The sequence below is a fragment of the Lonchura striata genome, chromosome 35 (assembly GCF_050655825.1).
Source record: "Lonchura striata isolate lonStrDom1 chromosome 35, ASM5065582v1, whole genome shotgun sequence".
NCBI classification, from domain to species: Eukaryota; Metazoa; Chordata; class Aves; order Passeriformes; family Estrildidae; genus Lonchura; species Lonchura striata.
Genome location: NC_140737.1, coordinates 3838832 through 3850510, shown reverse-complemented (window position 1 = coordinate 3850510; position 11679 = coordinate 3838832). Strand labels below are relative to the sequence as shown.

Here is an 11679-nt window from a genome sequence, read left to right as displayed (position 1 = left end):
GCTCGCTCTCATTGGCTGACTCTTCTCCACCGCGTTCTCTCATTGGCTGAGGAGAGGCCCGGCAGTGCAGAGAAGGAACGGGAGAGATCCCGCCCCGAGCACCGGCACGGGGACAACAGACCCGGCCTGGGCACAGGGAGGGAATTTATTACCAACCAAACCACGGCAGCACCAGGAGAAGGGAAAGAAATCCCTCCAGCACCTTCCCCCACCCAACGGGGATCACCCACAACAGGGTTATCCACCATGGAGAGACGGGGACATCCGAGTTTAGAACAAAGCCAATTTTATTGAGTGTACCAGGTGTTTATACAGGGATTGACTTGTATGGGGCTTATAGAGGGCTCTATTTTTGGTAACAATTTCCCATTGGTTACACATTCTTCATGACATCACATCACCTGGTAACATTACCTTATCAAAAAGTCTCACACCATATTGCCTGGTCAGTCTTCTTGCCAAGGGAGACTTAAAACTGTGTCTGTGTCTCCCACAGTTTCTGCTCAGTCAGGCCTCAGATATCGGGCCTCTTTATCAGCTCCATTGCTTTACTCTCTGTTTTATTCCCCATATGGGGGCACCAGGGCTCTGCCCAATGGGGTTCACTGGGGATCATCCAGCCCGGATCCTCCCATGGGGGATGGAGCTGCAGCAGCTCACCAAGCTCTTCCCTCACTCTCTTCCCTCACTCCAAGCTCTTCCCTCACTCGGGGCACTCACAGGGCTTCCCTTACTGGTGCCTCCGTTGGTGCCGGGTCAAGTGAGAGCTCCTGGAGAAGCTCTTCCCACACTTCCCACATTCGTAGGGCCTCTCCCCGGTGTGGATGCGCTGGTGCTCAGTGAGGCTGGAGTTTTGCTTGAAGCCCTTCCCGCAGTCGGGGCAGCGGAAGGGCCTCTCCTCTGTGTGAATCCGCTCATGTAGGAGGACACTGGAGCTGGTCTGAAACCTCTTCCCACACTGGGGACACTCGTAGGGCCTCTCCCCAGTGTGGATGCGCTGGTGTCTTCTCAGGCCTGACCTCCTCCCAAAGCTCTTCCCACAATCCAAGCACTCATAGGGCCGTTCCCCAGTGTGGATCACCTGGTGCACCATCAGGCCAGACATGTCTTTGAAGCCCTTCCCACACTTCCCACACTCATAGGGCCTCTCCCCGGTGTGGATGCGCCGGTGCACGGTGAGGCTGGAGTTGTGCTTGAAGCCCTTCCCGCAGTCGGGGCAGCGGAAGGGCCTCTCCTCTGTGTGAATCCGCTCATGACTGAGGAGACTGGAGCTTCTCTGAAACCTCTTCCCACACTCCCCACACTCGTAGGGCCTCTCCCCAGTGTGGATCCTCTGGTGCTGGACCAGGTGGTCGCTCCGCCTGAAACCCTTCCCACATTCCAAGCACTTGTGGGGCTTCTCCCTGCCATGAGGCTTCTCCACCAGCTCCGAGCTCCGCCTGGATCTCCGCCAGCCTTCCTGGCTCAGGGGGCTCTTTCCTCCCCGCAGCTCCCTGGGCTGGGTTTGCAGCTCCTCCTCCTGCAGCATCTCTGGGGCTTTTCCTCCTCCATCCAGGCACACCCTGGGTATGACAAATCCTGGTTTGGGGAAAAAACAAGAGGAGAGCACCTTGGAATGGAGGTTCCACCTTGCCCAAGTTCATCTCAGGAAGTCATTGGGAATCTTGTGTCTGTAAGAACCTCCAAAACACCAAGATTCAGCCCAAAAATACTGCAAACTTCCAAGACACAAATCAAAAACTCCCTAAACATCACAACTCAGGAAAAACCTCCTCCAAAAGATAAAGATTCAGCTGCCACATAAAACCAAAGCACCAACATTTAGCCCAAGAAAGCTCAGAAACACCAAGATTCACCCCATGAAAATCGTGGATCCACTTCCACAGTCACCTGCTGCATGTGGGGGGAGCAGCACTCCTGGGCTGGGGGGAGGCTGCAGACACAGGGAGGGGCGGAACCTTCTGCTGCTTCCTCTTTCTGCTCCTCCTCCTCCTCCTGTGTCTCTCCTCTTCCTCACACTCCTCTTCCTCCTGCTATTCCTCCTTCTCCTGCACAATCCCACCCTCTACTGCCACCTGCATCGTTTGACCATTTTGTTCCTCAAGCCTGCTTCTCCTTCCCTTCTCCTCCTGCCCCCAGGCCCAGCACCCACTGCCGGCTCCCTCTTCCCCCCACACCCACAGCATCCCAGCGCAGGGGCAGGGATGGAGCTGGGGCAGGTCGGGCTGGGGCAGCGCTGGGCTCTCGGCCGCTCCCGCCCGCACTCGGTCCCCACTGCAGCCGCTCCCGCCAGGACAGCGCGGGGGGCCCGGCCTTGGCGCTGCCCCACTCCCACCTCCCCAAATTCCCCTCGCGGGGCCATGGGGCCGAGGGGGGGCGCAGGTGGGTCCAGGTGGGGAACGCGGGGAGCTGCGAGTCTGCCTGGCAACTGGTGAGTCATCAGCGCCGCGGGCTCTGATTGGCTGAGCTCTGCCCGAGCCCTGGGGCTGCAGCACAGAGGGGACACCCTGCTCCAGGGGGGATGTCCCACAAACGGGGGACCCCATGGAAGGAACAACAGGAAAGTGCCTTTACAAACAGATGCTCTGAATCTGCTCGGAGATAGGGCTAGAGAATTGTACATAAGGGTGTGACAGGAGAATCCATTGGTTTCCGAAAATGTTATTTGATGACACAGACTGCTGCTCAGCCAAGGTCTTGCTAAATTCATTAACTTGGAGAAGAACAACAAAGCCTTAACAGAGCCATGAGTATCATCTGCTATACAAAACTGGGGTGCATATGAAAGGGGTAAGTAGTAGGTGGATTGAGAAGTCTGTAGCTCTCAAGTATTTCAGCCAACACAGAAAGGGAAAGGGAGATGCAGCTGGGAAAATTTGGATGAAAATGAGACGGTGTCCTCCAACAATTGGCGAGATCCCATGGCCTGAATGTCCCATGGCCTCTCCCTTTTCTTAGGAATGAAATTTTACAGGATTCCTCCGTCTGCTTTGTGGACAGAATTCTCTGCTCATGTCAATTTTTCCACACACCCTGGGGTTCATCCCGAATTCTTTCCACCGTCCGGGGCGGCGGGCAGGGAGTGCAGCTGAAGGTGCCTCACCCACTTTGGGTGATCGGCTCCCTTGGCTGGCGGCAGCACCGGCGATTGACTGGGGGCCCGGGAGTGACCAGGAGACAGACGAGTGACACATCAGGGGGTCTGTGAAGAGTCAGCAGGGAGAGAGCACTGAAAATCTCATCAGTGAGTGCCCTGGGATCCTCGGGGAGTGAACATGGCAGGGCACCCATGGAGGGGAGAAAAGGGAAAGCCAGGGAGGGGGCCTGGCCAAAGGGATGATGATCCCAAAATGTCTCTGAAGGGTCCCTTGGGAGAATGTTGAGGTAGTCTGCACATTCCCCCAGAGGTAATTAAGGACATGGGCACCCAGGGAGGCAAGTGGAGAAGGGATTTGTACAACAGGGGATGGATGGACGGTGTGCTGGGAAGGGATTGGGTGAAGGGGAGTGTGCAGCAATATTGTTCAGGCAAGAAGCAGCAGGAGGAATCTATGTGGTAAGAAAATGGATGCTGGAAAAGAGGGGGAACAGAACAATACTCAGGATTGGAATGTTTTTCAGCAGGGTCTTATCCTCACAATTTGCCAGCTGATCCAGAACCTTTCCATCCCCAGTTTCCAGGAGAGGAAAAGCAGGAGGTCAGGATGCCAGGGGTTTCTCTGCGGTGGCAGCGGCAGCACCGGGCGCAGAGGTGCGGCACCGGGAGCACGGGCTGGGGCCTGTGGGGAGCTGCGGGGCCGGGCCGGGGCTGTGGGGCAGCCGGGGCTCAGCGCCGGGCGCTGCCTGACCCCACCAGCCCCGGGCAGGGCCGGCAGTGGCCCCCGGCCCCCAGGAGGCTGCGGGACGCCCCGGCCGCTGCCCGGCCCCGGGGAGCTGCCGGCCCTGCCCGCCGGGGGGGCCGCCTTTGGACACTGCGGCAGGACAGGCACCGGCTCTGCCACACGGGCTGGGCAGGGACCCTGAGCACAACGGGGAAAACAAAGGAACAGCTGGGAAATGCAGAGTGCACATGGAAGGATCAGGATTTGCTGTTCAGGATTTGCTTTGGGTCCCTGCAGAAAGGAAAGGTTTTGCAGAAAGCTCAGCAGCTCTCAGAGGATGAGCACCCACAGGCAGTGACCGGGGCTGCAGGAGTGGCACAAGAAGGCCCTGCAGCACTTGGGCACAAAGGCACAGCAGCTGAAGGCAAGAAGGGATGAGCAAAAGGCCAAGCTGAAGGCAAAGGCCATGGCAGAGTTCCCACAGCCCCTGAGGGATCAACCCCAAGGCCCAAGGGGGCCCCAGCACCCAGGGGATGACGGGGTCGGCCACAAGCACCTGGCAGAGGCATTGCCCTCCTGGCCAGGGCAGAGCCCACCCAAACAGCCCCTGGGAAGGAGTCAGGGCTCCAGCTGCAGCCCACAAGGACACTGCAAGCACAGACAGCAGCACCCTCAGCAGGAGCAAGTCCACCCCTGCATGGACATGGATTGGCAGGGCGCTCTGAGCTCCCATCCCACCGGGGACCCACCACACTGGAGCCCTGGAGAACATTCAGGCTGCGTCTGCATCCAGAGGAGGCCTCTCCTGATGGACACAGGGGCCTCTCCTTCCATTTCCTATCTCCTATAGGGGGAGAAAATTCTAAAGGAGTGTTTTCATTATTAAGGGAATAAATGGGAAAACTGAGCTGGTGTCATTTGTTCATGCACTATTAGGAGCTGTGGGGGATAGGTTTGAAATAAACTAATTTCTTTTTCTTCCTACTCTGATTGTAATTAACTAGGAAGGAATTTGATGGTGGCATTTTAATATTGTAAAATGTGATACAGAGGCTATTGCTGCTGTACCTTTGTGTCAAATGTCTGGCAAGGCCTGTGCTGAAGGGAACCCAGAGGTGTGGGCAGCCCCAGGGAAAATTTGATGTGGAGCCTCTCCAAATTACTTGGAAGCAACCAGGACAAGTGGTGTCTAAAAGCAACACCCTGTTCCAGGGGAGGGAAGGAAGGGCTCACAGCCTGGTATGGAGTCCCTGCTAAAGGCAGGGCCCTTGGAGCCAGGGATGTCTCCCTACAGCACTCCTATCCTGCCAGTCAGGGAATCAGATGGCTCCAATGAGGAGGACAAGAACAAGTGCTAGACAAAGCCTCTGTGAAATGGCTGAATTTCCTGTCTAAAAATCATCTTTTAGTTTTTGAAATAAAAAAAAGGCAAATGCTGGAGAAAAAGGTTAAATATTTGAGAAATAGTGGGACTGAAGATTCCCGGTGGATTGACCCAGAGAGGGTCTGGGCAATCACAGAAGTAACATTTCCCAGTACCAAAAAGGAGCCGGACAATTCTGAGGATTAATAGGAATTACACAACATGGATTAAGGATTCTCTGTTCCAGCCAGAACATTGTAGGACTTTTTAACCGCAGACAGCCTCCATGCTGTGGTATGGACAGGAGAAAGTGAGCAAAACTTGAGAAAATGAAAAGCCAAAAATATTGATGCCTCAGCTCTGGCTCTTCCAGACTCAGAAAAGAAATTGGAATTGTAGGTGAATGTTCAACAGGGCCATGCCAAATGAATCCTTGGGCGGAAACGTTTCACCCAGTGGCCAGAGCGGCCTCATTGCCTGCAGAATTGTGCAGCCACAGATTCAACAGAACTGAGGCCCAAAACCTGATGACAACAGGATCTCCAACTGTTCCAGTCTGCCATCAAGTTCAAGCTTTGATAACCAAAAGAGCCTCGCAATGGATGAGCAGTGCTCGGTTATTACAGTGTGAAGCTTGTTCAGTGGCACAGGAGGATTCAGAACTGAGGACAGGGAAGGGTTTAACCCAGCCTCCTGTTTGAACAGCCCACAGAGGGGCTGGGAAGAAACCCAGCACTGCATTCAAGTGACACAGCTCCAGACCCAGCCTGGGGGAGACTCAGGAGACATTGCCTGGCCTGAGGCAGAAAATGTCTTTGTGGATGGCTCTTCAAGGGCAGCAGAAGGGAAAAGAGTTCCAAGACACGCTGTTATTGAGGAAAGGGAATCAGACAAAGCGCAGGTTACCCCCATGGTCAGCTCAACCAGCACAGCTGTGTGTGCTTGTAAGAGCCTGGCACTGAAATGCCCTGAGCAGGAAGGCTTCAATATCTTCTGGTGACCCCATCTCACCTAACAGGGGGGCAAAAGCAATTCTGATTGCCCATTTGATCACTTATTAGGGTATTTCTAAAAGACATAATTCCAATAAAAGGGATTGTGGAAGCAACAAACTCAGACAGCAGAACTCATTTTCCAGGAAAGATCCTCCAGGGGGCTATGGGAGCTTTAGGAATACAATGGGACCTCCATAACCCCTGGCAACCCCAGAGCTCAGGCTGGGTACAAAGAATGAATGGGGAAAGAAACACCTGTGGAAGCTGGGGATAGAAACCAAGATGCCATGGGTATGGCTTTTGCCATTGGCTTGGGCAAGAAGAAGAGCCAAACCCAGGGGAGATATTCAATGACTTCCCCTTGCAATTGATCTTGGGAATTCCTTACCCTGGGAATTCTCCACCTAGTGCAGGGTGCAGATAAGGGATGCACATTTAAAGCAGTCTGTGGCCAGAATCCTGTCTCTGGTGCAATCTCTCCCCCAGGAAGCTGGGCTGGCACAGAGCCTGCCTTTGCACTTTGCTGCTGCCAACATCCAAGCAGGACATGGGCTCTGCCTAAGGAGTGCAAAGCAGCACCACTGGTGGCCAAGTGGCGTGGCCCATGCCAAGGGGCCCCGAGGCCAGAAACAGCCGCCAGCACAGCTGAACACGGGGGGACCCCTCAGCCTGGGCTCCAGGTCTCTGCAGCCCCGGAGATTTGCACTTCCCGCCTGCAGCAGGAGGATGGGAGGCCCCCCTGAGCCTGCACTGAAGGCAGCGCAGCAGCAGCCAGGGCTCCACAGCGGGGCAAGGCCCTGGGCCTGCCCACACCTCCTCTGCTGAAATCCTCGGCCTGGCCACCCTCCTTGGGCAGCTCCAGCCACCGGGGCCAGCCCTTGCTGCCACTGCTGCAGCTTCAGTGCTCGCTGGGCCTGCACTGCCACAGCTGCTGGGGACACACCGGGACAATTCCACTCAGTTACACTCACACTGCATTAGCTGGGTTGGTGGAAAATGTAGCAAGTTTCATTAAAAAAAAATATTATTTCTCTACTCAGGCTTGCTTTGCCTTTGCCTTGGGGAAAGAAATGTTAAAGGTTTTTTCAAGGGATGTTACACCACTCAATGGAGATGAGTTTAACATCTCAACACACTGGGAATACCCCAAAAGATACCCACAAAACATCAGTGCCCAGCAGCAAACAGCAACCAACACCTACCCCAGACACTGCCCCCGGCAGAGTTAGAGGCACCTGGCCTGCAAAAGGCTGAGAAGGAAATCCAGGAGTTCGAACCTAATTAACATCAGAGGCAAAGAAATCTGGGTCCAGTAGGAAACCAAATACTAAAAACTACACAACTTGGAAGCAATGAACATTAAACCAATGGATTTAGATTGGTTCAGACTGTATAAATTTAGGAAAATGTAGTAAAACTCACATGTCATGGGATAATTTTCTCTGCACAGCCAGCCTATGTGTGAATGAAATGATTTCTGTTGCACATCTTTGCCAGAACCAAGGAATGCCTTGACTCTCTAGCACTAAAGATATTGTTGGAATTTTTTTTTTCCCCTGCAGTTTCAGAGACAAGATTACACCATGAGAATAACTTTCCATAACAATTGTCCTGGCTTGTAAGATAAGCATGTATTCTATCTGCCATCTGTTGGAGGTTGGGCAGTTTTCTTATCTCTTCCAAGAACAATGTCTCCCTCTGGGGAGATATCTTCAGTTCATGGACCATTGAATGACTCACTGCATGACCGGTAAAGTTACATCATCCCATGGTGAGATGCTCCACCCAGGGGGAGGAGCCAAGCACCCCTACCTGCATAAAATCTGCACTTTTTGGGACACTGAGCAGCTATTAGCTGGATTTCCAGAAAAGCAGCTCATTTCTCTGCTGGATTCCCAGAGGAAGACCAAGCCCAACTACTACCAGACCTTCAAAGAAAACTCCACCCTTCTAGAGATCACCAATCCAGCAGCATTTCATCTGCCACTCCAGGAAAAACAGCCACCATTTAACTAGACTACTGCCAACACCCTAACTCCTCAGGGTGTTAGGTTTCTGACTCTCACTAGTTTTGTTTGTACTAATTACATTTTTATTATTATTATTTTTATTTAGTTTTTCTCCTAATAAAGAACTGTTATTCCCATTCCCATATCTTTACCTAAGAGCTTTTTTTGAAATTGTGGTAATTCGGAGAGAGGGAGTTTACCTTTTCCATTTCACAAGAGGCTCTTGCCTGCTTTCACAGACTCCTGCCTTTCCAAACCAAGACAGAGCCCTTGGACAATCTTCCACCCCTGTACCTGAATTCTCCTCCCCAGGCTCAGGCCCCTGTGCCTGCACCAGCGGGGCGCCCGCCTCAGCCTGCACAGGCACAGGCACCGCCGTGTAACACACAGCCCTCGGCTCCGCTGCTGCCGGACCCATCAGGTCCCTCCCAGCCCCACCTGCACCACAACAGGCAGACGATCCCGGGCACACACCTCCCCCTGGGAAAACTGCTTATCCTCCAGCTAGCAGAACACGGTGCAAGACACGGAGAGAAAACCATGACGATAGTGAGGAGGAAGGGGACAGACCCAGTCTTTACCCTCTAAGGGAAGTACCAACCGCTCCCGGAGTCATTGGGTACGTAAATGTGCCGATCAATATGGGAGATGTAAGAGCTTTCAGCAAGGAAATGCGGAAATTAATGGATAATGCCTCTAGGGGTGGCAGAGAGGCTGGATGAATTTTTGGGGAACATCATCTATTCATATGATGACATCTGCACCATTCTAAGGTCGTTATTCAACGCCGAGGAACGGGACATGATACGGCAGGCTGCAATAAATGATTGAGAACACAGGAATCCCCAGGGAGGGAGTGGCACGAGAGAAAGCCTGAACAGAGGCCATCATAGAACACCCAGGCAGAGAAGGATCAGTCTAAAATGATAGGGCTAAGGAACATGGTAATACAGGGAATTTGGGGGATGGTACCAAAGGGACAGAACATTAGTAAAGCATTGGGGGAATGCCAGGGGAGGGATGAAATACCCACCAAATGGCTGGAGAGGCCGAGAAAGAGCCTCCAAATGTATTCGGATACCGACCCTAATTCACCTGTCGGGGGTATTCTGTTTAAAACACAATCTGTTGCTAAATCATGGGAGGACATACGGAAAAAGCTAGAAAAAATAGAAACTTGTCAAGAGAAAAGCCTCCAAGAATTGTTAAGGGAGACACAGAAGGTTTACATGAGAAGGGATAATGAAAAATAAAAAGCACAGGCAAGGATACCTGGTGGTGGCAGTAAGGGAATGCAAAAACAGGAGCAGATACAAAATCCCGGAAAGCTGGCACAAACACAACAGCCCCAGGGAAAACCTAACCCCTCTCAGAAGAAAGGCATAAACAAACAGGTAAGCAGCCCTGAGTGCTTTTACTGTAAACAGAAAGGGCACTTTAAAAGAGACTGTAAGAAGAGAATGAAGGATGAACAGATCTTCCAGGAGGATTAGAGGTATCAGGGGCTTTATAATTTGGGGTCCAGAACACCTGGAGAGCCCTTGATAAAATTAAAATTTAGACCCCCAAAAACAAGAATTGGTGTTTTTGGTCAATTCAGGTGCAGAAAGAACTACAGTTCAGCAACTGCCACCTGGATTTACTAAAAGCAAGGATTCAATGGTGGTCATTGGGGCTAAAGGGGAACCCTTTAAGGTACTGGTTTTAACAAATGTGGAAATAGAAAATAAGTTTTGTCTGGGGAACATAGTACTGGTAGAAGAAGCAGATTATAATTTGCTGGGGAGGGATCTAATGGTAGCTCTGGGGATAAGACTGATAGCACAGGACTCCCAGCTCACAGTAAGTTTATACAAAATAACCGCTGAGGACAAAAATGAGATAAATCCCAAAGTGTGATTTGGGAAGAGGCGGGGAGGTTAAACACTCCACTCAGGAAGAGGCGGGGAGGTTAAACATGGAGCCAATTCACACTGAGATCCAGAGACCGGAGGATCCAATCAGGATTAAACAGTACTGCATTCCCATGAAAGGCAGGAATGGACTGAAGGCTGTAATAGAAGATCTAAGAAAGAAAGGCACATTGGAACTGTGCATGTCAAGACATTACACTCCTATCTTGGCAGTACAGAAGGTGGATGGTAATTACAGGCTGGTGCAAGATTTGAGGGTGGTAAATCTATTCTCTATACTCACCAAACCTATTTGGACAAGCCCTTGAAAAACTCTTAAGTGAGTTTGTGCCCGTTAAAGGGACCAAATTACTACAATACGTAGATGACCTATTGGCAGCCGGACTCAGGGAGGAGGATGTGTGGGACCATAGCACTATTAAACTTCTTAAGGGAAAAAGGGTTGAAGGTCTCAAATTGAAATTACAGTTCACAGAGCCTGAGGTCTAGTACCTAGGGCATTGGTTAACAAAAGGTAAGAAGTTGGATCCGGACAGGATAACTGGTATCATTACTTTACCCCCTCCACGAAGAAAAAAGGAGATCAGGCAGCTGCTGGGGCTTCCAGGATACTGCAGGCAATGGATCGAGGGATATAGTGAGAAGGAAAAGTTTCTTCATGAAAAGCTTATCACGGACAAGCTAAAGTAGACAGAGCAGGATGAGGAGGGTTTCAAGAAATTAAAATAAACCCTCGCGGCAGCTCCAGAGTTGAGCCTCCCTGATGTAAAGAAACCTTTTCAGCTGTTCCTGGACATCAGTAATCACACTGCCCATGGGGTTTTAACGCAGGATTGGGCAGGGGCCAAGAAGCTGGTGGGGTATGTATCAAAGCTTTTAGATCCTGTAAGCAGGGATCTTACCAAGCAATTGCAGCAGTGACAGTATTGGTGGAGGAGGCTAAGAAGGTGACTGTTACAGAATTTCTGAGAGAGAGGGCATGATTTATGTCTGGAGTGAGAATTGAGCTTCCCCTCAGTCTAGGCCACAGATTTGGGGCTTGTGAGGCCTTCCAGCCTCTGACGCAGTTAGAAATGAAGAGCTTGTGGCGCAGATAGAAATTGTATTAAGGTGTGATGCGAAGCACTGGGCTGTCTGGGTGTAAAGTAGTATAGGTTTATAGTGTAAGGTTTAGGCCACTTTAAGACAAAGGTAAACAATGTTAGCTTGCCAATGAGAGTGCTTTGTAAAGTATAAACTATATAGAAGTGTATACAATCTGCCATCTTCTCTCGAATAAATGGAGAACGTTGCATTAATCATATTGGTTGGATGTGTGTTCTGTCCTGTCCAGCTTCCCGTTATCTGAGGTCCCTGGTCGCAGGTGACCGTCGGGGCATTCTGCAGCAAAAGGCTGACAAGTGGCCAACTGACGCCAGGCTCCTACAATATGAGGCTGTATTAATCCACTCCCGGGATTTGGAATTGTGAACTACCTCGGTGCAAAATCACGCGCGATTCCTGACTGGGGAAGCCGCAGGAGTGCCTTCCCATGACTGCGCAGAAGTGGTGGAGCTGCAGATCAAAATAATGCCAGAT

The 11679-nt window shown here is 51.6% G+C and overlaps 1 protein-coding gene across 1 annotated transcript in view; it reads left to right on the top strand.

Moving 5' to 3' along the window:
• Window positions 1-274: 274 nt before the first annotated feature.
• LOC146764273 (uncharacterized) overlaps window positions 275-11679 on the top strand; it is a 189633-nt gene continuing 178228 nt past the window's right edge. Inside the window, exons 1-3 of the mRNA XM_085565264.1 lie at window positions 275-675; window positions 1035-1062; window positions 1490-1592. Of these exons, the coding sequence (XP_085421390.1) occupies window positions 572-675; window positions 1035-1062; window positions 1490-1592 (235 nt within the window). The 5' untranslated portion in view covers window positions 275-571. The remainder of the gene's footprint in view (window positions 676-1034; window positions 1063-1489; window positions 1593-11679) is intronic.